Here is a 26,130-nt window from a genome sequence, read left to right on the forward strand (position 1 = left end):
TTACCTAATTACTTACTTGCCCAGAGTGTTAATACTCTGTGGTACGTTTCCGGTACGGCGTGGAACGAATCGCAGTTGACAGGCCAGCTGAGTCGATCGAAATTGACACATGTCAAATTGACAATTCACAATTCGACCGCGGAATTCCGTTTGTGGGTGTGATTATTGAATATTCATTTATATCGAAAATAATACGAATTTAAACGTGTTATAAGAAAATTGTGAATGAAAAAAATTTTACCAACGTAAATAACAGTTACTTCCATTCACGGATTGATCACTCTGTTGGGTAAGTAATTTTCCGCATTTTCTTCAAAATAATATTTTTAACCTGCATTATGCAAAAGAGGAAAGGAATACACAATATGACACTATTTATGTCAAACCTAAAATAAACTTAGTGCAACTGTATTATTTTAGCGTTAATGTTTTCTTGCTGTGACAGTACAAAAAAGGCCGACGTTACTGCACTAAAATAGATATTTTTGACGCCTTGACCTAGCTCGTTTCATTACCATTCCTAGTGCAGTACTCAGCATCCAGTTCGGAAAGCGAACGAACTTCCTTAATCAAAACAGTGAATTAAAATCTATGTTATTTTTCAACAATAGTGTGCAAATGTGTTAGTGTTAAAGTTTGAATTAAAATTTAAATATGGAATGCGGAATTAGGCCTTGGCGGCTAGTGTTTTAGTGTGGTTCACAAATGTACTGTGAAGGTTGAATATCAATTTAATATCGAAATATGAATATTTTGATTTATAGGAAACTTGTATGCTGTAAAGTTCTAGTCAGTATGTTAAGACATATAAAATAAATAGAGGTAACCTTGAGCTTATAATAATAGATTTTATTTAATTAAGGGAAACAGAGTAATCTTAAGACTGTGTTAAATGATCAATTTACAGAAATTGTGTTTAAATGCAATAAAAATTTAGCATTTAAGTATAAAAGTTTTAAATAAAAAGAAAAACAGTTTAATCATAAATTATAAATTCAAGTTTGATTCTAATTGTGATAATATGGCTATAATATTCTCAGTGAGCTCATGAAACAATAATTAATTAATCATGCAAACATGAATCTGATATGAAAAGTTTTAGGGCTTAAAACTGTTATATAATAAGTCAACTTAACAACAGCTATCATCAATATTTTCTGAAAAAAGCATAACTGTTTCTTTTAATTCTAGAAAACAATGAAATAATATATATATTAGGTACCAAAATATTGTAATTGATACCACATTATTGATAAATTTGGCTGTGACCTAAATTTCCTTTGCCTTAGAGAAAGTCAACCTTGTTTTTTGTATAGCTGCCAAAGAGGATTCACAAGGTATTTGTAACCTACATACTAATTAAATGCAATGCAGTATTTTGTTAACAATAAAAATTGTTACTTTTAAAAATAAGTAATCTTGCTAAAAATAAATAGCTTCATAAAATACACTTATAAAGTAAGATAAATTGAATGGATTTCAATGTTCACATATTACCTCTCGTTATTTAATTTACTAAAATGTTTGAATTTCTGAATGCATTGGCTTGTTTGTTGATCATATTTACATTGATGGTAAAAGAACAATAGTCAAAAAGAAGCTACTTCAGTAGATTAATTATTTATTAAAATAAAATAAAATTTATATTATTAGTGCGTAATACATAACCACGGTAACAAATTCCTTGATTTCTGAATTTATAAATGATGGTTTGGACATGTACCAGAATTTACCAGTGTCCCAAAATATACACAATTAGCTATTGTAAAATTATTTTACTTAACACATTGAAATACAGCTATTTCTTTAAGAGACTACGGTATCAAGAGAACAGACACAATATCTTTTATTAAAGTTATCAGACTGCCGGGTTTCGGACAGGCCTTTGACCTTTATATACCTACTTGTATATAAAGCTGAAGATGTATTAGGATGAGTAATTATCAAGCTTTTAACTATGCAAGGAATTAAAAAAATAAGATAAGAAATACATAAAAAATGTGTGAAAAAATGAACTAAGTTGGTTACAATTGACCTGCTGATTGTCTGATAAAATATACATAAAACGAATATCTAATTAAGTCATGAGTAATTGTAGTCATAACAATGTTAAGAAGTGACAATAGTTATGATTTCTTATACATTATGGTTGGTATATCGAAATTTAACTTTTTCGGAATAAGGTTTCTAAAATCTAGTTAAAGCTATGTTTCATCATTTGTCTTTTTCTCCGAAACTAAAATGCATTCTTAACATCCCAGTGAAATATTTGCCAACAATTGTCAGTGGAATTGCAAACCGTGACGCCTAGATATTATCCAGTATTTCAATTTCAGAAAACTGTTTTATTTTGTTACAAACTCATTTCTTGCGATGCAGTTGACTCATTTTCTGTTACAAATACCGCATGTTTACTAAGCTTGCTTATTTTGTCAAGGAAGGTTTGCTCCATGCCATATTATCACAATTTAGCCAACTATCATAACAGCCAATTATCTGGACTTTACAGAAAAAAACAAATATAAAATTTCGAAATATGTGAGAACAAATGAGATATCACTATGAACCCCACAAGAACTAGCCGACCAACAGATTAACGAAATCAAGAACGAAATACGTAATATAAACAAATGTAAATACTTGTAAATAAACAGAACTCTGTAAAATAGTGTAAAACAAAAGTTCGACATGTGTCTTAATAAGTCTTCCAACTCAAATTGAAAAGCAATAAAAATTAAGAGACCTCTGAAACTATTAATTTATTAAAAGATAAGGCTAAAAATAATTAAGCAAAATTCTATGCTTGTGTAATTTCAATGTCTTCCGATACAAGTAAAAACAAGTTATAGTAAGAATAAGGAAACCAAGAGACTGATAATTAAAAAAATATATAATAAAGCATAATCAAATACGTAACACAATTTAAAAGGAAGGACTAAGAAAGTGTTATTTATAAAAAATCAAGCAATAGTAGTGCAATTAGAGTTATAATCAAGAACAATGCTTATAATAGTGCGTTCAGTGCGCGGCATGGCGTCGTTCGCGGCGCAGGCGGCGCTGCGCTCCCGCTGGAGCTCGCTCATAGAGTCCACCAGCGTGGACGTGCCCGGGGAGGTCACCGACGGCGTCAAGTCCGTCGTGGGCTGGCTCAAGCAGGCGGGTCCATAGCTCATAAGTTTGTCTGTACTCTGCGCTATGCTCCACCAAACCTGGTGTGAAGAAATGTCTTGTGAATGTTGTAGGCTCTAGGACAGTGTCTGGTTAAGACAGTATTAAGTCAAATTTAATGTTTTTAAGTTTTTACCGTTTAAGTTTACCTATACGCGAAGATTCCTCTTCATACTCATAGCAACAGTAAACGCAACAAATATTAATGAATGAGGAAATTATAACATCAGCCCTCTATTACATAACACCCCATCCATCTGATAATATTGCAAACCACTAATATTCCTGTATTTAGAGAGTTTCGTCCAAATACTGTCTTAATTAACACGCTAGTTAAACACAATGACCGCAATATAACGTAAATTATTAATTAAACCCGAACTCCGCTGAAGTACCGTTTTCCGCTCACGTTCAAATATATCGTCGGTTATTTTTGGATCTAGATAGTGGCTTTTATTTTATTTTAAATAAGGAAGGGGTAGCATTAACATGCTCAAAAATTCTATGAAAATCTGTCAATGTCAAAAGATTTCGCTTAGGGGCAGGCCGACGGCCGGTGGAGGCTTAGCGTGTCGAGGTAAACCAAATATGGTATACTCTATAATCCGATAGTGCGACATTTCCCGAATGACGATTTGTTGAACTATGTGGGGGCAACTGTTCCTCCTTACTACTCCTGTATCACTTCTCGATGTCTTCTTCCAGCTTCCACTTTTGCAATTAATTTGGCGCCCCCTAAGTAGGGTCACAAAAAATACTTTATCAGAATCAAGACTTCTATCATCATCATCATTGCCTGAAATCACGCGATACAAAAATTAGACACTCTTTTTATCCAATTTTGTCAGCCTCTTATCCTCTATTAATTAATACTAGTATCATTATTTCCACCTCAGAGGCCCTGGAGAAATTATAAGCTTAAATTCCATGAGAGACCGTCAAGAAACATTGGCTTTTCACACTTGATGTATTACGTAGTTACAGCTTAACATAAATTATGCGAGCTGTAAGTAGGGCAAACGTCTCAGACTGCCTTTTTAGGCGCCCGGTGACGTCATACTGGTTTAGCATTCAATACTCCTTTTTATAGACTGGACGAATACAAGTGTTGTCTAGGGTTGAGGTTTCTTCTTCAAAAGTATTGGTATTCTTACGGTGTTAAATATAGCTGACAACTTAAAGTAATGCCTGACCTAGTTTAGTTAACCAGCATGGCTGCGTAAGTTTTCTGATTTAAATCGATCGAATGTTAAGTAGGTGCCTTCTGTATCATAACTGCTCAGTCATTAGCCAATCATCATTGTACAAAGATATTGACCTGTTGAAGAAATCCCGTGCTATTTTTTATGGTCTTATAAACCCCACTTGTTATATTTTTTTTTCTCAAAAGACATAACACGACACTGATTGATTTGTCAAAAAAATAATTCAGAACAAGTTTGCTCATTATAGCTAATTCAAGAACAACTTTTAATATAATTAAAAACGCACCGCTCTGCTCATCGACTTACAAAAAAGTGCCCGAAATCTTTTCAACTGACTTCAGAGGAGGAGAACATAGTTACCTCTTATTTTGACAATGGGTTTACCCAGTGAAATAGCTGTCTGTATGTTTTTGTTGTAAAATTATTTATTCCGCTACGAGAACATTACCCCCGACACGTTCGTTAAAGTCTTTCTTTTAACTACAATACATTCAGAGTCATTATCAGATCGTACCGACCAGGCCGAGTGTCTATATTATGTATCATCATCATAGGCATCTAGCCGATTAGAATGCACACTTTCAAGCTCATTATTCAGCCAATCCTTATAAATTGCGAATACTTTTGGGCGGTACGCACGCGTGACATTGAACATTCATATTCTAATTTGGAAGTCACTTCGCATGTTGTAGGGGAGCAAAAGCCTTCGATAAAAACACAATATCTTTGCTTCAAACCTTCGTGAGGACACATCCATCATAATACGTCATTCTGATTGAACATCAGTCGCCATCGTACAAAGATAAAAAACTCATAATTTAGTTTCGTATAAATTCATTCAATACCGGATAAAATAGTACTTTCCAAAATTAACTAATGCTTGCGACACAGTAGAAATTGCAAATCTCGTAACTTGAAATTACGTAAGTGTCAATAGATTTCTTACCTAGATAAAAACCTGTTTGATTAGATACTTTTTAATACAAGGTGTGATTTGCCTCTTACGAACAAAAAATAACTACCGCACTGTAAAACTGGGTAAGTCCTCCTCTCGTAATGTAGGGATAGAACTTTCTTTAATAATTGGACATATTAGGTATCTTATTTATATATCTCTATCTATTTTGTTACCTAAAAGTAATCCTAAAATTAGTAAAGTTTTAATAAATGATCTGAATTTGAAAATATTTTTTTTCGTGTGAAATTGTTGTGAGCTGCTAGAATATTTGGATAAAACCGAACAACGCGCCCTAGTGTGTACACACTGTACGACTAAACACTTCCATTTTTAAACTATAATATGGCTTCCATTTATATTTTTTATGATCCCTCTTTATGGCTTGCGTAGCGCTTTTTGATAGTTTTATTATAAATGCTGTTATTATTTGCTGGTGTTCAGCAAAATGCAACCACATTTATTTAAAGCTAGGTAAGCAATTCTAGAAATGATGTCTATAATAACGTGGTGACTATGAAATTTCCACCCAGTTTTTATTGCTCCAAATGACCATGGCTGCGCATATGAGCGGTTTCAGTAGGACGATATTGTCAGTAAGCTGATGACGATAAACTCCATGGGATCAACGGCGAGACAATTGCCAATTACGAGCCTGCTGTAGCCAATTACTGAAAACCACCCAATTGTCATCATTGACATAAGCCCGAGACAACCGATCAATTGAGTTCGCGGTAATCTAATGTCTTGCTGGTAATTTTTTAAATCTTCTCCCTAGCTTTTTTCAACAGCTTAGTTAGTGTGTATTCTCACCTGATTCAGCTCAGTGCTATAAAGCTAGTTTCTATATGATCATACGATTAATTTGATTCGTCAATTTTATATTTACAAAAGACGCAGAAACTTCCTATATATAAAAACCGTACAATTTTGCGACGTATATATATTACTTTACGTATGTATATCCATTACTATTTGCGTTCCAAAATTAAACATGGACGCTTTTCGAAGGCGTGGGTGTTGCTATTTATAAAAAAAATATTTGATGGAGACTCAATTACATAAAAATGTGAGTAATCTTAAGATAAAATGCCAAGGCAGCTATTATATTTAAAAATAGGCTACAGATACAAAGGAATTTTCTACCATCAATCATTTTGCCGGACGCGGTTTACTGTGATTTTTATATCCAGATATTTTATACTATATAATAAACTAATGAAATGCCTCCTCATTCAATAGTTCTTCTATTTGCAAATACGCCATATTATATAGTATTAAAAAGCTTATTATTTTAGTTCGTATGTTTAATTTCATTATAGCTTCATTATATTCGAAATAAACCATAGCTTATTTACAACTGGGTGTTAAAAATAAAAATAAGAATATTATTCTTATCTTCTAAATTTTTATGAGATGGTTATTGTTGCTAATACCACACAACATTGGGTGAGCAGGTCCTATGGATGGCCAACATTTCTCCACGATTTTATGATGATAGTATCGATTCAAAATGGAAAACAATATTCAATGAATAAATGCGTGAATATAGATGCAAATTCTCTATCAATATCTTCGACTAATACGTGATCGCTCTGAATGAAAGGAAGTTTTTCAAAACTCTGACATTTCCGTTTAAGGTCATGATAACCATAACTTTAAATGCCACTAGTAGCTACTACTTACAGCTTTCATAAAATGAGCATTAATTTTTATGTACCTTTCGTCACTAAACGCGATGCTGTCATTGTAGTAGTTAAGTGTCTCGCTGCCGCAGGCCGCAGCGGAAACAGTCTTGTTTTTAAGAGCACAGAAACATGAGTACAGGCAATCTCTATTTATTAAAATCCACGTTCCGAAAAATATGTTACGAGTGGTTAAAACAACGATAGCTAACGAGATACAGACAAACTTATGGAAGCTAACTACTATAACACTTATGTTTAATATATTTTCTATAATTATGCTTCTTCACCAAATAGATGTCGTATTTAGTCCACAATTTCTGCATTCGCTTTGTAGTTGCATTGTAGTGCGTCTAATTTTTTTGCTAGACTAAATCGTTATTTTTAAGGTGTTTAGAATTATAAGGATCTTTTATCTAAGAAAAAAAGTCCGTGAAGGCGAACGTTAAAACAGGCAGAAAACGAAGCTTACCGAGATGAGTTGGGATTAAAGAAAAATAAATCCATATGTTCTATAAACTACATTGAATGAAATCATTTATCGTTACTTTGTTTCCAAAATTTCTTACAAAACTATCAAGCCCCATAATTGCAAGACCTTAAGAAATACAGCTCGTTAAATAATTAAACACTTACAGCCAAAGACTTGAAAAAATAATCGGAAGGCCTACCAGCAACTCGTAACATAGGTCCGTCTCAGTTGGGTTGAGAGTTGGTGGTAGACCTCCAGGGGTAACAGCGAATCAGTTTACTACTTGTACGTTCTTGAACCCTAGAAGGTCAGCATATCAGTTCCATTATCAGCTTATCCTTATCTAATCGATGTTGTGACAAGTTCGTAAAGTAGTTCCGCATGATGGAATGTGATTACCTACACTATGAGTTTCTGATACAATTACTATTCACGTGTCAAAGGGACGACATACCGAGATTAACCTTGATTCCTGTACGGAAGCTTATGAAATAGATCATTCCGAAAATTCTTTTACCTTTTTGCGTGCTTTCCAGTTCCATGCTTTTAGTTAAATTTTAGTACGTAAAATAATATCGAAAACAGTCCAAGCATCTATTAGAATATTGAACTTAAAAAAAAAACGAATCTATAATCTCAACTTTTTGCTGAGGTCGGTAAAATAACAAATTATGATTATTTTGACTGTTAAAAAGTATTTCAGAAACTGGGATAATACTCGCGTAGGAAACATATTTCGTGAAATCAGAAACTTATACCTGAGACATTATTGCATGCGATTCTTTATGTCTTAACGCTAGACTTGGTATTACCTTAAGAAGGCTATAACGTATTCTTATCACCATAACCGTGAAGTATAGGCTGAGCGAAGGTAAAACACTATTCTATGTATAATATCTAATGTCACATGTTTAGCTGCATGAGGAAAACGTCTTGTATGCATGATAGGAAGGTGTTACTGCTGTTATAGAAAGTCAAGGTGAATGATCGCTTGTGTAAGGATGTTCTTGTAATCTATGTTAATCCCATGAGATGGCTGGATGACATAGACTTATGTAAAGCGGTCACATCATTATGTAGAGCTAAAGTAATTCCGTTGTGTTGTCGGACGGAAATCTAAAAATCATACGGCCCCAGCATGAGGAAACTTATTTAATTTATTTATTACTTATTACTTTTCTACTGCAACGACAGGTTTCTAAAAAATCAAATGTTCATCACGCCCCGAAAAGGATTTTCAAGCCAAGTCTAAAGCCATACACTAAACTCTACAATGGAGTTCAGCTGGCACTCACAGAATCCCCTCTTAATTGGAGACACCGTTCTCTCTGCGTATTGATCTGACCTTCGCCTTGCACCCTAGTTCCTACATCCTGAGTCTGAGGACCCCTCTGTAGTCTAGTGCCGTGAGAACGGACGGCGGCGTCTTTGTTACGAGTATTACTCCCGATTGTCGCATATCCGGTGCACTGCTGTGCCTATGACAGGTCAACTTAGAGTCCTAAAGGCAGAAACAGACTACATTTTTTTGCAAATGCATTTTGCGCATTTCTATTGTTAAGTTTTTCATATGTCAAAAGACCATTATACTTTAAACAATATTTATTTTCAAATATATTGCTTTGTTGAATTTTCTTAAAAAAATCTCAACACCGAAGAAGAACGATTAATGTCCCACTGCTGGGCTTCTATCTTTACGTGCTGTCTTTGTTCAGATTCCAGTCCCATCCAGAATCCCTACGCCTTTGCTACGAGTATATTTGTATCGACGATCCAACTTTCTCCCGGATACTTATAGATTCCAAAATAATTAATAAAAATTTGTGTCGTAACATACATGTGATGGGTCCAGGCGTCGCTCGAGGTCCGCCAGGTGGGCAGGCGCGCGGTCAGCCAGCTGGCCGGCAAGAACATGGGCGACGAGGTCCACATCGTGCACTTCAACGATGTTTATAACATCGAACCTACCACAAGTGAGTATTGGGATACACTTTGTTTGTCAAGACATTAGTAATTTATTTTACTTTTAACTTATTTTGATATTCTAATAAAATACCCTTTTTATAGGACTTTTTGGTAATTTTAACTAGACCATTCTATTCTTGCATTCTTATTCATGTGTGTACTTAAGTTTACAGATTGTACTAAATCTGATCTTTATACATCTTGAAATTACCATTGAAATAACATAAGTTGAAACCCGTGTAATTGTCTCCTGTAGATACGGAGCCCATAGGCGGGGCCCTGCGGTTCAGCACAGCGGTGAAGTCGCTGCAGCACCTCAACCCGCTCGTTTTGTTCAGCGGAGACATATTCTCTCCCAGCATGCGTATGTACTACACTCCGAACACTTGATATCGCTGCACTTGCTCCAAGTGGAGATCGAACTCGTAGTTTATGAACCTCTACAATATTTCGTCTGATGTTGATGAAAGCTAATTATTTTTAAAATACCAACAAACAGACTATACTCCATTCGCCTAGGAGCTTATAGAGGTAAAAGATCTTAGTGCCTCTTTTACTCAAACACATATTGTTGATTCTCATTGGTTTTATAAGCTTCTCATTATATTACTGAGTTATTAGGCAAAATGTCTCCTCGATTGTTCACCTTTTTTAAGCTAGTACTTAATACGAATTGTCGTTGTCAAGAATGATCTTATTAATATCCTTCACATGATTCCAGTGAGTACATTCACAAAGGGCGAGCAAATGGTGCCTGTGCTCAACGAGATCGGAACCCATTGTGCCGTATTTGGGAACCATGACTTCGGTAAGGGAAACGTCCATATTGGTCACATACTTACTAACATCGGTAACGACTGTTACATGTAACTATATCTTGTTGGTACATTCCAGATTTCGGTCTAGAGGTTCTGTCGGGGCTAGTGGCGCAGTGCAACTTCCCGTGGCTGATGTCCAACGTGATCGACAACGAGACGGGCCGCCCGCTCGGCGACGGCAAGATCACGCACGCGCTCATGTGCAACGGACACAAGATAGGCTTCATCGGGCTAGTCGAACAGGTGACCAGTGACTGAAACTTGATGGGCGGAAAGAAAGCCTATATGAAGGTTTTCAGGTACATTGTTGATCGTCTGATCGCTTGCTTATTGAATAATGTTATCTTACAGGAATGGCTAGAAACTTTAGCGACTATAAATCCAGAAGAAGTCACGTTTATAGATTTTGTTCAAGCTGGTACCAAGCTGGCGACACAGTTAAAACAAGAAGTAAGTGTTTTTATGCGTTTTGTAAACATATTGCTCATATTCAATTAGTTTGTCACTCGACTGGAAGGCATGTTATGTAAATTGCCCAATAATGCAACAGTGTTGTAGCAAATGCAAGTGACATAATATTCCTGAAGCCCTTAAAAAGTAGAAATTAATATAAAAATATCAGACCTGGGTTGATACCACGACTTCTTTAAGTAAGACGCAGTAAGAGGTTGCGGGGGGTCCTTAGTGAACTGTCTTACTAATGCTTCGCCTATTATTTTGTGGTTCTCTAGGGTTGTGAATACGTGATAGCGCTCACACACATGCGGACCCCCAACGACATCAAGTTGGCGGAGGGCTGCGACGACATCGACCTCATACTGGGAGGCCACGACCACGTCTATGAAGTTCTAGAAGTGAGTTATGTATAATGTAATATATATGTATGTGTTCTTATTGCCATGAAAAACTAGTAGGTCCTAAAAGTGAAATGAGCTTTTGTCAAATAATTGATCTGATGATGGTCGAAGTTTGTGCAACAGATTTTCTCTTGGCAAAAGCTATGTAGCAACTTTTATGGGTTAAAAGCCGAGTGTTGTTGTAATGGCTATGGCAAATCCTCGATTTGTCGCTTCCATCGTGTCCAGATGTCGGGCAACCTCTGAGTTTTGATAGTTTATTATAATGTGTGGTCGTGGTTGTGCGTGTGGTCTCCAGATAAACAACAAGTACGTGATAAAGAGCGGCACGGACTTCCGCCAGTTCAGTAAGATCAGCATCACGTTCGGGGCCGAGGCGGCGCGCGTGGCCGTCGCCGAGGTCGCCGTCACCGCCGACATCGCCGAGGACCAGGCGCTCAAGGACAAGACCGACCACTACTCGTGTAAGGGGGGCTTTCCTATGGTTGAGGATAAGGTGTCTTCGTCCATCTGACTTGAATGTTTGTGAAATTTGTCGAGATACAAGGGTTCCTTAATGCGGGAGTTTCTATAATCTTTATAAGAACTAAGCCAATGCTAGCCAGACTATGAAGTCATGTGACGACTTCATAATTTAAAAAGTGTTTTTTTATGCGACTTCCAACAAGGTTGCGTTAATCATTCAATGCTCTAGGGAAAGGGGAATAGATAGAAAGTGACAGAGATAGAGAGTGAATACCTGGTATAGTTACTGGCACGGATCTTGAGCGCTGACCTTCACCTGCGCAGAAGTGATTTTTGGGGTCGCTTTTGCGGTATGAAGAGAGGCGCGGGGTGGACTCAAGTGCAGTGATTGGCCCGCAGCGCATCGCGCCATAGACACCACTCTTCCGCCGAGCGCTTTTCCACAGTACAAAGTTTCATTTGTTCCGCTCACTATTTTTGTTTGTTGTCTTGTAATGACATACTATATATAATTATCGTTGATGCTGCCGTCAGCCCTGATCGAGGGCAAGATGGACACGGTCCTGGGCCGCGTGTGCGTCCCGCTGGAGGGCCGCTTCGCGTGCATCCGGCGCCAGGAGACCAACCTCGGCAACTGGGTGTGCGACATCCTGCTGGCCGCCACCGGCGCCGACCTCGTGCTGCTCAACTCCGGGACCTTCCGCTCCGACCAGGTCAGCCGGGACCTGCTGCTTGTGCTTACCAGACACCATAGTGGCGCTACAGATTGATACTGTTGTAATCTAAAACATATCCTCTCCTACGCAAACTACTTCATGACATGACTTACGATTACTTCATACAATATTTTGTGTAGATTTTCATGATTTTATCTGCTAAATTCATTAAAATTCTCAACTTCATTTCTTGAGATCGCCCAATTTGTTACAAAATAAAATTTAGGCCCTATCTGATAGTTACAACGTTGCACCTTTTTAAGCCACAACAAATTACCAAAGTTTCACAAATCACTATTGTTGTTCGTTAGGTGCACCCGGCCGGGGACTTCACCCTGCGGGACCTGTCCAGCATCATCCCCATGCGGGACCCGCTCGTGGTGGTGGAGATCACCGGCGAACAGCTGCTCGAGGTGTTGGAGAACTCTGTCAGCAAGTACCCCAGTCTCGAGGGGAGGTTCCCACAGGTCAGATAAATTACAGACACATAACTTATTTTTTCAATAAGATCGATATTGTACGTGAACTGAATTTTGGGTCATTTTCTACGGAGCACTGCTTTAGGTCGGGAAATTTTAGTGGGATATAGAAAACAACCCCTATACTCTTAATCGGGATACGTCGGTTTCCTGCTGACTAAACACCTTCCGAGCCGCTTCCCGGGGTTGCTCGCGCCTCTGGCCTGGGCCGGCATCATCTCGTATTCCCTGTTGTTGTAGGTGGCGGGCGTGTCGTTCGCGTTCGACCCGTCTTTGCCGGCGGGGCGGCGCGTGTGCGGGCGCGTGGTGAAGCTGGGCGACGAGTACCTGCGGCCCGCGCAGCGGTACCGCCTCGCCGTCAAGCAGTACCTGCGCGGCGGCAACGACGGCTACGGCCTGCTGCGCGACTGCCGCCTGCTGCTGCCCGACGACATGTGTCCCGAGATAGGCCTCGCCATCCAGAACCACTTCGCCGCCATCGACGTGCGCGCCGGCCGCGCCCGCCCCAGCAAGCACCGCCAGTCGCTCGTCACGCTCAGCCGCAGGTGGGTAGCGCCTCGCCTGACACACACACACACACACACCCGTACTGACCCACTCCCCCTGCCCGCAGACACAGCCTGGTGAAGATGCTGGAGGGCGGCGAGCTGAGCGGGCCGCCGCCGCTGCGCCGCGCCAGCTCCGCCGCCGAGCCCGCCCCCCCCGCCCCGCACAGGTAACACAGCGGGACTGCCCCCCCCCTGCCCGCAGGGACAGCCTGGTGAAGATGCTGGAGGGCGGCGAGCTGAGCGGGCCGCCGCCGCTGCGCCGCGCCAGCTCCGCCGCCGAGCCCGCCCCCCCCGCCCCCCCCGCCCCGCACAGGTAACACAGCGGGACTGCCCCCCCCTGCCCGCAGGTAGCTGCTGCAGGTAGATGCTGGATCCGCTAAGTATAACTCATCCGCTTGAAGCTATGCACTTATTCGTAAAAGTACGATACGTGCGAAAATATGTCTTGACGAAGCTGACTTGACGAAAACGTGATCCTTGAGATTTCTTGCTATGATCATTTAGATATACTAAAAAAAAAAAACCTATCGTGAATGTGTTTATGACGTCATATTTGTGTAGACTGACCCGCCGCGCGTCGCTGGATGACCTGGAGCAGCAGACCTGTGAGCTCGCGCCCAAAGTTGAAAACAGAATAATCATCATTAACAAACCCGAGGTGAGAACAAACTGCATTTTATGTACTCATAATATAGTTTTAACTGATCATCGTTTCTGAAAAAGTATCAATTATACGTGTCTCATACCTGCGGTGACTCTTGCGTAAAATACATATGTTATTGCAGTCAAAAATAATCAAAAATACCATATCAAGTGAAGTTTCATAACATCACAGTATACACAGGATTAAAGTCGAAAATGATCTAGAATATTCTTCGATGTAAGTGAGTTCACGTAGTTGACCACTGTCGCAGGAGCTACAAGCCCTGATAGACGAGCGCTCCCGCTGGGAGGCGGACACCGTCATCAAGGAGGTGGACGACGAGGGCTCGCCCTAAGAGCTGCCCGCCTTGTACGGCTGCTTCGTGTGGTACCGGCACTTCCGGTAGCTGTACACGGTACCAACATACAAACACTACTGAAATGAACACTAGACAAAGTAGCGGAGGTATTCTCCTTTCAAACCATTTCTCATTATGTCTTCTTATACATCATTTAAGTTTTTTCTGGAAACAAGTAAGATTTTGCTTAAAAAAAAGCATTAAATGTTAGAAACAACTCTCAAATACAACCTTTTTATCTAATCTCGCTCGCATCTTTACTATACTTTTACGGGCTATAGCGACTGTTTTCCTACAAAAACGTTATAATGTACTCTATGCCGGTCGAGTAAAGTGTAAATCGGTATAGCATTACTACTTTGTACCCGCCTCAATGGTCGGTTCCTTCAACTTTGTCTAGAGTTCATGTCAGTACTGAAGTTAACATTATAACGGTACACAAGGATTGTTTTGTGTCGGTGTTCGATGTCAAGTGCTACGTTCCGTATTTATAGAGTGACGAGTGGTGACCGCCATCTTGGTTTTCGAAGAATCCGTCGATACTTCAACGTTATAATATTTTATGTAACTTGAATGCAAGTCAATTTTTAAAGGTTTATCAATCCATTAAATTACTTGCGTAAAAAGTATGCCCTCCGTACACGAGGTAATACAAGGCTCCTATACCCGACGACATTAGTCTCCAAGCAAATATATAAAAGCCTTGAAGCATTGAATAGAGGTTTGTACACACGTTGGAGGCTAATGTTGTTGGATTGTTAATAGTTGCGTGGCCTCGTGTGTAAAGGTGCTTAGTTTTGAAGGCGACTAGTAAAGTGTACGCGAGCAGGAGTGTTTGTCAAATTAAACTATGGATAATCGAGCTTGGTTAGGTGTAGATGTTGTAACGAGGGTAGTACGGAGTGTTTGTAAAGCTTTTGATGGAATATTATATGCATCGATATTAAGTACAATGAAAATCTATCGTTTAAATGTATGACAGCAGTTCTCACTAATTCTATTATTGTGCACTGCTAATTTCATTAAGGTTAAAGATCAATGTTTGTTTCAAAACTACTTAACTGATTTTGATAAAAATTGGAAAAAGGATATATTACCACTGGTATAACAACAATACTTCCAGTACATACGAGAAAAGTTTAATAATTCATGGGGTGAAACCAAAATAAATATTTCATTTTAATAAATGTTCACGCAATTATCAACAAATTTGCGTTTAATTAACTCTATTTGTATGAATGAATTAGACTATGAGAGAAAATAGGTTTAATGAGGACGTAAGTAAGACGCAAGCTTAGAGTGTAAACAATTAATACGTGGTCTGTAAATACAGCTGTTTAGGAGTCGCCTTCAATACTTAAAACTAATAAAACCACAACACATAATATCTATTAATCACGTCACATTATAGATGGAGCCACTGTGCTCTGAACATTCAATTATCTGTCATATTACCTAATCTACTATTGTATGTACTAAATACTTACACATCAGAAAGAGACAAAGCTTCTAATGATAGTTGTTAAGGAGTAGCACAGTGGCGCCACCTGCATATTATTCCATATATTTTAGTTAATATCAAAGAGATCACTCAGATCGGAATAACATCTACCTCATGCTGTATTTCACTGTGTACCAGAATGCTGTTGTGATAGATCAAAATTATATCAAATACTTCTAGAAGGTTCTTCTTGGTAAAATAATTATGTAAATGTGGACTCTATTAAAGAGAACATAAAGTGTAATTCACCTCGCACAGGCTACACTCTCTGTGTTTCGAGGCTGTCCTTTTCGTCTGGAAACTCTGAGGTCAAGTGTATCAGTGGGTTACTGGGTTAAGGTTGCGTTCGCAAAACCTTTGCTAGGCGAGGAATATAGTTTGAAGAATGAGTACATTTGTTCAAACAATAGAACTCTTTGTAACGCTAAACTAATGTTCTATCACTGCAGCAGTCTGTAATTTTCAAAGTATCTAGTATTAATTGCTTAAGCTTTCTTAGATAAGGAGTTAAGGCATACTAAATATATTTTCTTTTAAATAAATTCGGCAAAGAATCGACTGCAACAGCGTTTCGGTAGACTTTAAATACCGTAAGAAATTGGACCTTCGTACATTGAAATAAAGGCGATAATATCAAAACTCTACAAGTAAAAATATGGTCAGTATACCTTCACTCCATAGGCTTAGTCTTCCATCTATATTCTGTTGAATATTTCATGTTTAATTACTATGAGTACCTTAGACGTGGAGTCCGCGTCGAGTGGACACTCATTATTAAATACTAAACACTTGTAGTACGGAGTTCTGGAGTCAATTTGTTATTTCCAACGAAAGTTTAAAATGGAGATTTTATTGTCTGGACACTTGAAACCACCTCTTAAACTAATATTCAGACAGTTGGGGAAGAAAGACGCCGTCCAACACCGTGTATTGCCGTCTCCCTCCCACAACTACAAAGGTGGTGGTGTTAGGTACCCAGAAGCCCTTAAATATGCTAAACAAATAAATTAAGACGAATTGACGTCTTGTATAAAACTGCCCTTAATTTGCAAATACATATCATGAGACAAAGTATATTAACTGTGTGTACCATAGGCACAAAAATATAATGAAAGTGACGATCGCGGTTGTTAAGGGGCCTGTCTGTCAACAACTGCATGTACCGTGCTTATATGTTGCTGCGACATGCAGACAGCATACAATGTTTAAGGAAGTCACCATAATATCTATGTTTTTGGTCTATGGTACAACTACATGCAAAAATATTTATAAAAACACATAGCTATTTAATGTTTGTGGAAATTCATATTTTTGTCATTAGTCTAATTTAATCGACCGTCTTGTACAAGTGATGCTAGATTGCGCCTTTTTCTAGTTTTAAGGCATAATGTAATCAATTAATATATAGCTCTACACTGAAGTGTTACTCAATTTTAAGAAGCTGATAAGTCTCATGCGGTCTAAGATAAAGTGCTCATAATCAAGGTAAGACTTAAGAGCCACTTAAAATTAAGTTTCTGATAGTTAATTAACCAGCTAGATAGTTTAGTGCAGTCACGAAATAGTATCGTTAAAAGTATTATAGTTTTAATACCGATACTGGCGTTACCTCTTATTCAATTTTGATAAAGAATGTTCTAGAACAAACCGATCCCCAACAGAGTGTCGGTATTCAAATTAATTTAGAATGTAAGGCCACTGGTATGTCGCAAACATTCTGCTGATATTATGAATGTGGCAACACTAACGCGGCTACAATTTACCATCATTTAAAAGTGATTACTCGGCATAAGGTTTTGCTTTTCAGTATCAGAATGTCTAAATAATAATTACAGTAAAGTATAAAACGATTACAACCCATCACAAGCACAATATATTATATTTACTAGCTTAAAGAAAACTACCAATTAAAGTTATCAATTATTACGTCGATCTATTATGTAGCTGTTAGGCCGAAACTTAGCCTATTAATGTCATAATAACAAACTATAATACACACAGAGCGCTTTAATTAATAATCTGTATACATCCGGGCCATTCGTAAGTGGCGCCCTCTAACATACAGAGCTACTAGTTTCACACAGTATTGTAAAGTACAATTTTTCTTTAGCGATAGTAGTTTTTTTAGTAATTAAACATTACAGTGCCTTTAAGACTTGTATGTTTTGCGAGCAATAAAAAAGGTGGCAAAGTATGGCTATGTACGTTGATAACAAAATGGTTAAACCCCTGTAGAACAACACAACACAGGAACAACATACTCTTCGGAGTAGTCATCTGCAAATAGCTACTGCGCCGATGTTGAAGAAAACGTGGATGGATTTTTTGTAATTATTATTTTCTGCGTTTTTTATTAATCATGTTTGTATATTGTGGTATTTTATAGTTGTTTCTATTAATCAAAGTCAAAGGCTCAGTTGCTCCAAGGTTCTTTAACACTAAGTCTACGCATAACACAGAAGTGTGTTAATAAAACCTAGATGGTGCAACATAGTCTGTTGGTTTTTATCATTTTGTTAAAATTATTGTTTCAGTGAGATATAGTTACAGAGACATTCTAAATAATACTTTATTTTGTTGGCAATAAAATTGCTTTTCGATGTTGATTTTCTACCAGTTCTATTTCTGTCGTATATTTTGATATTTTTTATACAAATGTTGATTTACATGCAAAATGTTACGTTTTTAATTATTGAAATTGTATTTAAAAGTAAACCAACGTAGGTACCTACTTATAAAAGTACTTTAGCAATTATCAATGATAAAAGTATTGTGCTATGTAAACTAAAAATAAAGTTATAACATAATAATATGTCTACGCTTACAATTCTCCTGTTTGCTTGTCGTGCAAAGCAAGTGTTGGAATGCAAAAATGTTTATTGCGAATTAAAATAAGGTTTGGATTTCATAAGCAGAATATTTTTACATTGCTAAAGTTTTAATAAGTACGGTACAAAGTATTTTATCAATACAATTATGACATTGTTTTATGGTCTAACCAATAAGTTATAATCATTTTATTAAAAAAAAACATATACTTGATATTATTTTTATGACAAAAATGGAAATATTTTGAGATTATGAATAAGATATAATAATAATAAATAAGTGTTGTGATGAATATATTAGACTAGATAAAAGACACGCACTCCATTATTAGTGCTAGAGCACTTGGTAACTAGATGGGAATGCACTGACGGACAGAACAATGTAAAACAATAACGAATTGCATGTCTTCCAAATATCCAAGACTACAATAGACGTCAGTTTCGATTCAAAATGCTTTTGTCTGCTTCCAAAAGAAAACGATATTTCTGTAGCTTTTAATAAATTATGATTATCGTTCTCGCATTACACCTTTAAAAAAGCATATTATTATAGACTTGTGTTTCTCTACTTCATTCGTCAGTTACAGTGTCCGTGTTGTTGCTCTGTCCGCCAGTGTGTTGTCAAGGCATAGCTGCCGCACGCCATTGCAAGTGATTTCTGTGAATCTACGCTAGCTGTACGAATATTGTGATATATTTATATTGTGTTGCTAACAGCTATTGTTATTGTTTTATCATTTTATTATTAAACATAGTGTGATTATTTAATGACTTTTATTTGACACTGCCCTTTATAACGTGATGATACGTAAACTAAAAACTATAAATCTGACTTAAAAATTATAACATACAGATACAATTGATCTATATGAGACTGGTATTTAATACATTTACCCGCCTTCTGACGCATTCTGTAGAAACGTAAAGAAAAATTGACTAAAATGAAATTAAAACAAATCGTCCATTTAAAAGGGGAAAAAATCAAATACTTAAATTAGAAATCATTTATTTACACTTACTACAAATAAATATCGCAACTCGATCATATCAATAAGGCATACACACAGCGTTCAACAGGTCGTGTACACAAACCGCTTCACTCACTCTCATATTTGCATCTTATGGGCTCTGTGAGACCATGCCGCGGCGGTAGGTGTTCAGCCATCACTACTACGTATTTTACTACATAATTATACATTTATCTTTCACAATATTAGATATTATAGTGTTATTTATATTTATTCACATTTTAATTAAATTTGAAATAACTCCTTTCAACCTTCCTTTAATCATGCCACTTGATTAAAAACAATTTGGAGCAACTTAAAATAAATGTGATTAATAAATTAAGTAAATCTATATTGGTTTCAACACAGAATTACTTTCTTTATTTTATTAATTGGTGGTTTGAGAGGTGGAATTTTATTATTGAACTGAATTAATTAAATAATATTACGTCGTTTTTCGGAAACTTGTCATCATGACATCGTTCAAATAAATTGGAATATATTTACAATTAAGCTAATTAAACGCAAATACGGAATCAGGACCATGGTAACAAAAATATAAAGGGCTTTTCAATTAAAATAGACTGTAGATAGTATATGAAATTAGAATTGTTGCTCACTATTAAATACTGAAAAGTAACAGTTGCTCGAAGACCGTGTGAGGTCATCCGTAAAAAGTATACATTCTGTACAATCCAAAGTCAAAATTCAGTATTCAGCTGACAATTTTCCTAAATAAACAGCATTTTAACTATAATGATTGTCCAATGATCAAATTCAAAGGAATTTTTATGTTTCATAAGTCGACTTTAGCTCCAATGTTAGTGAGCGGGATGGCCTGCAGCTCGGTCCGGAGACAGAGGAACTCTCCCGCGACACACGTGATGCAGGCGCACGACACGCTCAGCGCCCACCACGAGAACGTGGTCGGGAACGAACCGTTGTACAGCCAACACGCCAGCAGGTGGATGCCGTGGTATGTGCAGCTGGGGAAAACAGCAACGTGTACAACTCACTAAGAATAAAACTACATAACAACTGAGAATTACAGAATGCTTTTATCATAATACAAACATTATTTAGGAACTATCTAATGCCGCACAATTTTATACTTTATTACTAGCACAAAAGAGATCATATCCAAAATCATTATTATCATATCTTTTGCCATCAGAATAGGCCATAAATCTTTACAATAATCCTCCCATCATATGATGTGTGAACAAATATACCTAAAATCCAAGCACAGCTTAGTCCTGCCGACTATGGTCCAGAGTGTGAACGCTCCAATAATTGCATTCAGTACAAATGCAAATATAACAGACCGGCCTTCATTGTCCCGCACATGTATCTCCTGGAAATGAGATTTAATTATAATCAGACAAGTAATATTCACAAAGCGATGAAATAACAAACATGCAAAGGTATCGAGACAAATTGAATTGGAGACAAAAGATGGAAAAAACAGTTATGTTAACCTATTATGAATTATATTATATATTATTCTTAAGGAATGTCTTGCTATTTTTAACAGCTTCCATACCTTAATGAACGACTCATAGCATAACTTACATGATATTCAAAGATGTGATCAAGGGTTCTGGTGGACCCTGTCATGTCTTGCATCAGAGCGATGATCAAACACAACGAGCAGTACAGGACGGACTGCATAGCCACTATCTGCGCCACAATAAGACAGGGGTCCCATTGCGTATAGCGGAATGAGCCCGTCAACTTCTTAATTTTCGACATCTTCAACACAATACTATACACATTAGCACTACAACTCGGTTATTAAATTACGTTGGAAGTAATTTGTAAGGTTTCTGTATCGTGTTATTACGGTTATTTGTACACATATGGAATTATTAAAGCCTTATTTTGATGAAAAAATGTCTATTTGTATGTAATTCGATGTCAAACGAAGCTCCAACGCGTATGTCATTGTCAATGTCAAATTGAAGATGACGTAAGTGACCGTTCAGAAATGTAGAATAGAAAATTTATCTTTCCTCTGTCTCTATATTTCTTTTCCTCTACTCTCACAAGGCACAACGAGTGACTTACTTATTTTCAAGATCTTACGACATTGTCATCCGTAAATCAGGACACATGCACATAGGGTACAAAGGTTAAATTCAGGGTTAATTGTATAATTAAATTTTCCTCTTTGGAATTTAAAACAACAAATACAATTTAAAAAATACATTTATTTGAACTGAGCAATTATTATTACTTTTTATTCAATTGTATGATTATCAGGGTTTACCAAACGGCTTCTTATGACACTGTTATAATAGCGTGCGGATTCGCGCGGCGTCCGTGTCCTGTTTGGGTCTGTGAAGTTTACTGCATAGAGACCGAACTTTATACTGGAAACAATAATTAAGGTATTGCAACAATAAAAAAGGTCGCCAAGTACCTAAATATTAAAAAAACATCAATTTTACTTACTGGTACCCACTAAGCCATTCAAAATTGTCCATTAGCGCCCAAGCGTTATATCCCGTCACTTTGATGCCATCCTTTATAGCCAGCAATATCTTAAAATGATATAAAAATGTTTATTCTAAATGGAGACTGGAAATTATAATTATTTACTTTTTAAATTTTTTGGAGATTTATTATTACATTGAAAATATTAGTTATTATTGTTAGGTGTATCCTCGCAATTTACCTGTTCCAAATACCCTTTGTAATATTGTATTCGATCGGTATCGGCCAGTCCGTCGTCGGATGTCGGGAGTCCATTCTCCGTGATGATGATCTCCTTCACGCCATAAGTAGAGTTCAGATAATGAAGCTCGCTCCGAAGACCTTCGGCGTACACCTGGAAAGCAAAATAGTTATAAAAAATAATGATGCCTCTTCTTTTTGAATCAAAAAATCTTTCCAAATGTATTTCCCTCACAGTAAACCATTTGACAGCAGTTTTGTTCCATGAAGGGTCGCTGTCGAGATGGATGCCAAGTTCTTTGGATCCTGTGTAGGGCCACTCGCCGACCTCCTCACCGGGCTGGGCCTTGCGGACAACCCGACTTGTATAGTGGTTGAGTGCGTAGAAGTCATACGTTCCTGAAAACGAGTATTAGCTATTATGAATCAGTAGGTAATTTTGTTAAACAACACTTGTTTTTGTGCCACAGCTTGGAAGGGGGGAGGGGAGACGACCCACCACATAAGTGTGGGGGGGAGCGTCTCGAGCTTATTGCCTAAGAGCTAAGTATGGTACTCATGTAAGTGTATAAATTACCCGTCATACTGACCTCTAACCAACTCTACTTCCTCAGAAGTGAAAGGAGGCAATCTGGGATGAGGGTAACCTTCTTTCTTAGAGTTTTCTGCCAAAAACTGCTCTAATTTCGGTGGCCACCCACCTTTTTTCGAATAAATTGCGTGACCGAACCTCCCTTCCTAGAAAATGTAATAATAATGTAGTGATGTACTTATGTAAAATTACCCAATACTCAATACTCAATTCTTTATTGCAGTATTGTTGCCGATAAAAGAGCGTTATTATGGAGGCAACAAATTGTATAATTTTCATTTTATTATCTTCAATCTAATATATAAAATTCCCGTGTCACGATGTTAGTTACCGTACTTCTCCGAAACGGCTAAACTGATTTTCACCAAATTTTATATGCATATTCAGTAGGTCTGAAAATCGACTAACATCTATTTTTCATACCCCTAAGGGTTGCTCACACTAAAAGAAATATTTTATTTTTGGTCGATTTTTTTTGTTTTTATTTTCTTATAATGTGGCATTAAAAATACATATACAACTAGAAATAATTTATTAGGCAAAACAACGTTTGCTGGGTCAGCTAGTTTTAAAACAACGAAATGGTAACTTACAAAGTATTCTTTAGTTAAGTCAGTAACATCTTGATCGTCGGGTGTGGCGGGCAGAAACCAAAAGAATATATTTGAAATAGATAATTTTCCTAAAAAAATAAATCAGAAGTCTTAATTTTATGCACGGTTTTGGCCCAAGGTGTTAAAATACCTTAAAATGAAAACAATTACCGTTATACTGTGGTTTGAATTGCTTCTCATAAAGTCTATACGCCTTAGCATGGGCCATCAATACGTGCTTGTTACACAAATACCGCCCGACTTTGTCGGAATACAAAAAAGGCGCCGACTTGCCGCCGTAACCCAGATCGCAGATGCCGAAAGGCTCGTTCAACGTGACCCAGTACTTCACTCGGTCAGCATAAAGAGAGAACACCACTTCTGCGTAGTCGGTAAACCAGGTGATGATTTGGGGGTTGGCCCAGCCACCTAAAAATAACATTCTACGGATCACTTTACCACAACCGCGATCAAATCAGATCAATAAAGATCAGTTAAAATTAGGCAGGAAGTGTCGATTTGTCTTTCAGCAATATTTAGAAGCTAAAATAATTCCCATCTCTAATCTTTGAACTCAAATAGTTAGCACCTAGTTTACGTGGCTAACTCCAAAAAGTTGTAACCTTTCATAAGCTAGATATGGGTTGAAACAAAAAACACTTTAAAAAATATATGCTGCTGATGGAAAAAATACCAAATATCTTGCTTATATCTACAAGACGGAAAAATAAAAAATGTAAACATTCTTGTACGTCGGTAACCTCCTCATTAGAGCTACTGTACCTAAATCCTGCAAATCCTGCGGCAAGTCAAAGTGGTAGATAGTGACGAAAGGCTCGATCCCCTTCTCCAGGAGCCCGTCTATCAGGTTGTTGTAGTAGTTCCTGCCGTCCTCGCTGATCAGGTTGGGGAAGCCAGTGGGGAGCAGGCGAGACCACGATATAGAGAACCTGGGGAGTGGAAAGTATCTTATTCCTTTACTATTGATTCGATTTCGAGTACCATAGGTTATTAACTACTAATTAAACGTACACCGTTTGACGTATAATTACTTGTTTTAAAATCAAACATATTTCTAGATGTCTTCGTATCGAAATACTATTTTTACAAGTTAGATCAACGATATTTTTTTTTACAAACGTAACGATATGAGGTCAAATACGAATATATGGAAAGTACAGATACTCTTTTTATACTTAATGGGATTCATTATCATACATTTGAGCAATTCGATCAGGTTTAACATCATAAGACACGTAGTTACCTATACATGTCCAGCCCCAGCTCGGCGCACATCTGCACGTCTCGCCTCCACAGGCGGTAGGAGTCGCACGCCACGTCGCCGTTGCTCTTGTCTCGCACTAAGCTGGAGTTATCGTGGAGAGACTTGTCCCAAGTACTCAAACCTTTGTCTACAAACAATTTCAAAATGATGATTATAAAGTGAAAATAACAAATTATGGCTGTACTCCTTTGTTCCCCTGAATACCAAGGTAAGACATTATTAATTTGCTCTTATGTAAGTACAGCTAAGATGAAATATGTGAAGCTACATGAGTGTCACACGACTGATAAAACGAAATGTTTTTAGGGTGTTCGTTAGATAAGAATAAGCGCCGTCCAGACAGAAGAACAACGCGTGATAGATCCAACTTCACGGACACATTAACCATGCACTGACAACTTTTCCTTTCAAAAACTCACCGCTAACGTTCCAGGCCCCCTCCACCTGGTAGGCGGCGGAAGCGGCGCCGAACTTGAACCACGCCGGGAACCGAAGCTGCTCCGAGCACACACATCCCGCGACCAAAGCACTAATGGTCAGATTATATATAAATGATCGTATTGGCGTAGGCGAAAATAAAAGTATAATTTTAACAAAATACTCATTGTGAACTTAGATTTCGCCTATTGTCGGTAAGGTCAGTAAGGTGTAGGTAAACGAAAAGTGGTATTGTACGATAAATTGCTTAAGAATGGGTCGCAGTATTTAACTGAATCAACGTTGAGCATTGATATATTAAAAAAGGCCCTTCGCATTTGAAATAACTCATGATGTCATACCAAAAAAACACTATGGGTTAAATAGTTTAGTAGTAAGTAGAATATCATAACGATAAAAAGTTTAAGGATAGGCTTACTTTGGACAAGGTTCAACTGTTCAAGGTTTATTACTCTACACAATAAAAATATGCTAGCACCATGTTTTTTTCAAAAATTAAATAAGTTTTACCTGAACACAATCACACTAACAAAAGTCATGTTAGCAACTACATAGATAGAACTTCTAATTTTAGTGAATTAAATAAAATTACAATGCAGTTATGAAAACAGCTGTTGGAAGAATTTGAAAAGCCTCAAGTAGTAAAGATGTATTACACATGTGACTGTCTCATTACATAGAAAAGTTATTAAAATATAGAACAGGCTTAGGTAATCTGAGAGAACAGGTACTGCACTAGCACTGGTTTATTTATTTTTTCTAGGTTCATCGAGTTTAATAAAGTACTAAAACTTTATTGAATGCTGCCTATCTAGCCGAAGCTCCCCTTCTACTTAGTACCACCTAGCACCTACCAACATAGTTATTATAGATACA

The 26,130-nt window shown here is 37.3% G+C and overlaps 3 protein-coding genes across 13 annotated transcripts; 1 reads left to right on the top strand and 2 right to left on the bottom strand.

Annotated features, from left to right (window-relative positions):
* Nucleotides 1–51: 51 nt before the first annotated feature.
* On the top strand, nucleotides 52–19,760 carry LOC113494469 (mannosylglucosyl-3-phosphoglycerate phosphatase). 11 transcript variants are annotated; one of them, XM_026872824.1, is made up of 16 exons: nucleotides 328–622; nucleotides 765–822; nucleotides 2,510–3,156; nucleotides 9,338–9,458; nucleotides 9,707–9,814; nucleotides 10,172–10,258; nucleotides 10,345–10,511; nucleotides 10,620–10,718; nucleotides 11,000–11,122; nucleotides 11,424–11,589; nucleotides 12,125–12,303; nucleotides 12,618–12,773; nucleotides 13,026–13,330; nucleotides 13,399–13,500; nucleotides 13,895–13,991; nucleotides 14,248–19,760. In XM_026872824.1, the coding sequence occupies exons 3-16, from the start codon at nucleotides 3,001–3,003 to the stop codon at nucleotides 14,329–14,331; spliced, it is 1,950 nt and encodes a 649-aa protein (XP_026728625.1). In that variant the 5' UTR covers nucleotides 328–622; nucleotides 765–822; nucleotides 2,510–3,000; the 3' UTR covers nucleotides 14,332–19,760. The 11 variants fall into 11 exon arrangements, with proteins under 11 accessions (XP_026728628.1, XP_026728629.1, XP_026728618.1 ...); XM_026872825.1 differs by having other exon boundaries at nucleotides 328–577; XM_026872827.1 differs by lacking the exons at nucleotides 328–622; nucleotides 765–822 and adding an exon at nucleotides 52–289 and having other exon boundaries at nucleotides 3,014–3,156.
* Nucleotides 19,653–21,624, bottom strand: LOC113494471 (protein SYS1 homolog). Its single transcript, XM_026872829.1, has 3 exons — nucleotides 21,243–21,624; nucleotides 20,903–21,024; nucleotides 19,653–20,656 (listed from the first exon to the last, which is right to left on the bottom strand). Exons 1-3 carry the CDS (start codon nucleotides 21,420–21,422, stop codon nucleotides 20,467–20,469), a joined length of 492 nt encoding a protein of 163 aa, XP_026728630.1. The 5' UTR covers nucleotides 21,423–21,624; the 3' UTR covers nucleotides 19,653–20,466.
* Nucleotides 21,625–21,913: 289 nt separating this feature from the next.
* Nucleotides 21,914–26,130, bottom strand: LOC113494472 (myrosinase 1-like). Its single transcript, XM_026872830.1, has 10 exons — nucleotides 25,765–26,130; nucleotides 25,236–25,345; nucleotides 24,796–24,943; nucleotides 24,315–24,481; nucleotides 23,703–23,960; nucleotides 23,532–23,620; nucleotides 22,937–23,084; nucleotides 22,582–22,745; nucleotides 22,348–22,500; nucleotides 21,914–22,042 (listed from the first exon to the last, which is right to left on the bottom strand). The coding sequence occupies exons 1-10, from the start codon at nucleotides 25,791–25,793 to the stop codon at nucleotides 21,962–21,964; spliced, it is 1,347 nt and encodes a 448-aa protein (XP_026728631.1). The 5' UTR covers nucleotides 25,794–26,130; the 3' UTR covers nucleotides 21,914–21,961.

Source organism: Trichoplusia ni, chromosome 5 (genome assembly GCF_003590095.1).
Source record: "Trichoplusia ni isolate ovarian cell line Hi5 chromosome 5, tn1, whole genome shotgun sequence".
NCBI lineage: Eukaryota > Metazoa > Arthropoda > Insecta > Lepidoptera > Noctuidae > Trichoplusia > Trichoplusia ni.

Coding starts and splice junctions, on each gene's coding strand:
- LOC113494469 (XM_026872817.1), top strand. CDS start 592: ATGTTATTTTTCAACAATAGTGTGCAAATGT. Junction 10,512..10,619: donor TCATCGGGCTAGTCGAACAG/GTGACCAGTGAC, acceptor GTTATCTTACAG/GAATGGCTAGAAACTTTAGC. Junction 12,774..13,025: donor TCGAGGGGAGGTTCCCACAG/GTCAGATAAATT, acceptor CTGTTGTTGTAG/GTGGCGGGCGTGTCGTTCGC.
- LOC113494471 (XM_026872829.1), bottom strand. CDS start 21,422: ATGTCGAAAATTAAGAAGTTGACGGGCTCATTCCGCTATACGCAATGG. Junction 21,025..21,242: donor ATCACATCTTTGAATATCAT/GTAAGTTATGCT, acceptor TCTCATTTCCAG/GAGATACATGTGCGGGACAA. Junction 20,657..20,902: donor AAGCTGTGCTTGGATTTTAG/GTATATTTGTTC, acceptor TGTTTTCCCCAG/CTGCACATACCACGGCATCC.
- LOC113494472 (XM_026872830.1), bottom strand. CDS start 25,793: ATGACTTTTGTTAGTGTGATTGTGTTCAG. Junction 24,944..25,235: donor GGGGGCCTGGAACGTTAGCG/GTGAGTTTTTGA, acceptor AATTGTTTGTAG/ACAAAGGTTTGAGTACTTGG. Junction 24,482..24,795: donor CTGGGGCTGGACATGTATAG/GTAACTACGTGT, acceptor TCCACTCCCCAG/GTTCTCTATATCGTGGTCTC.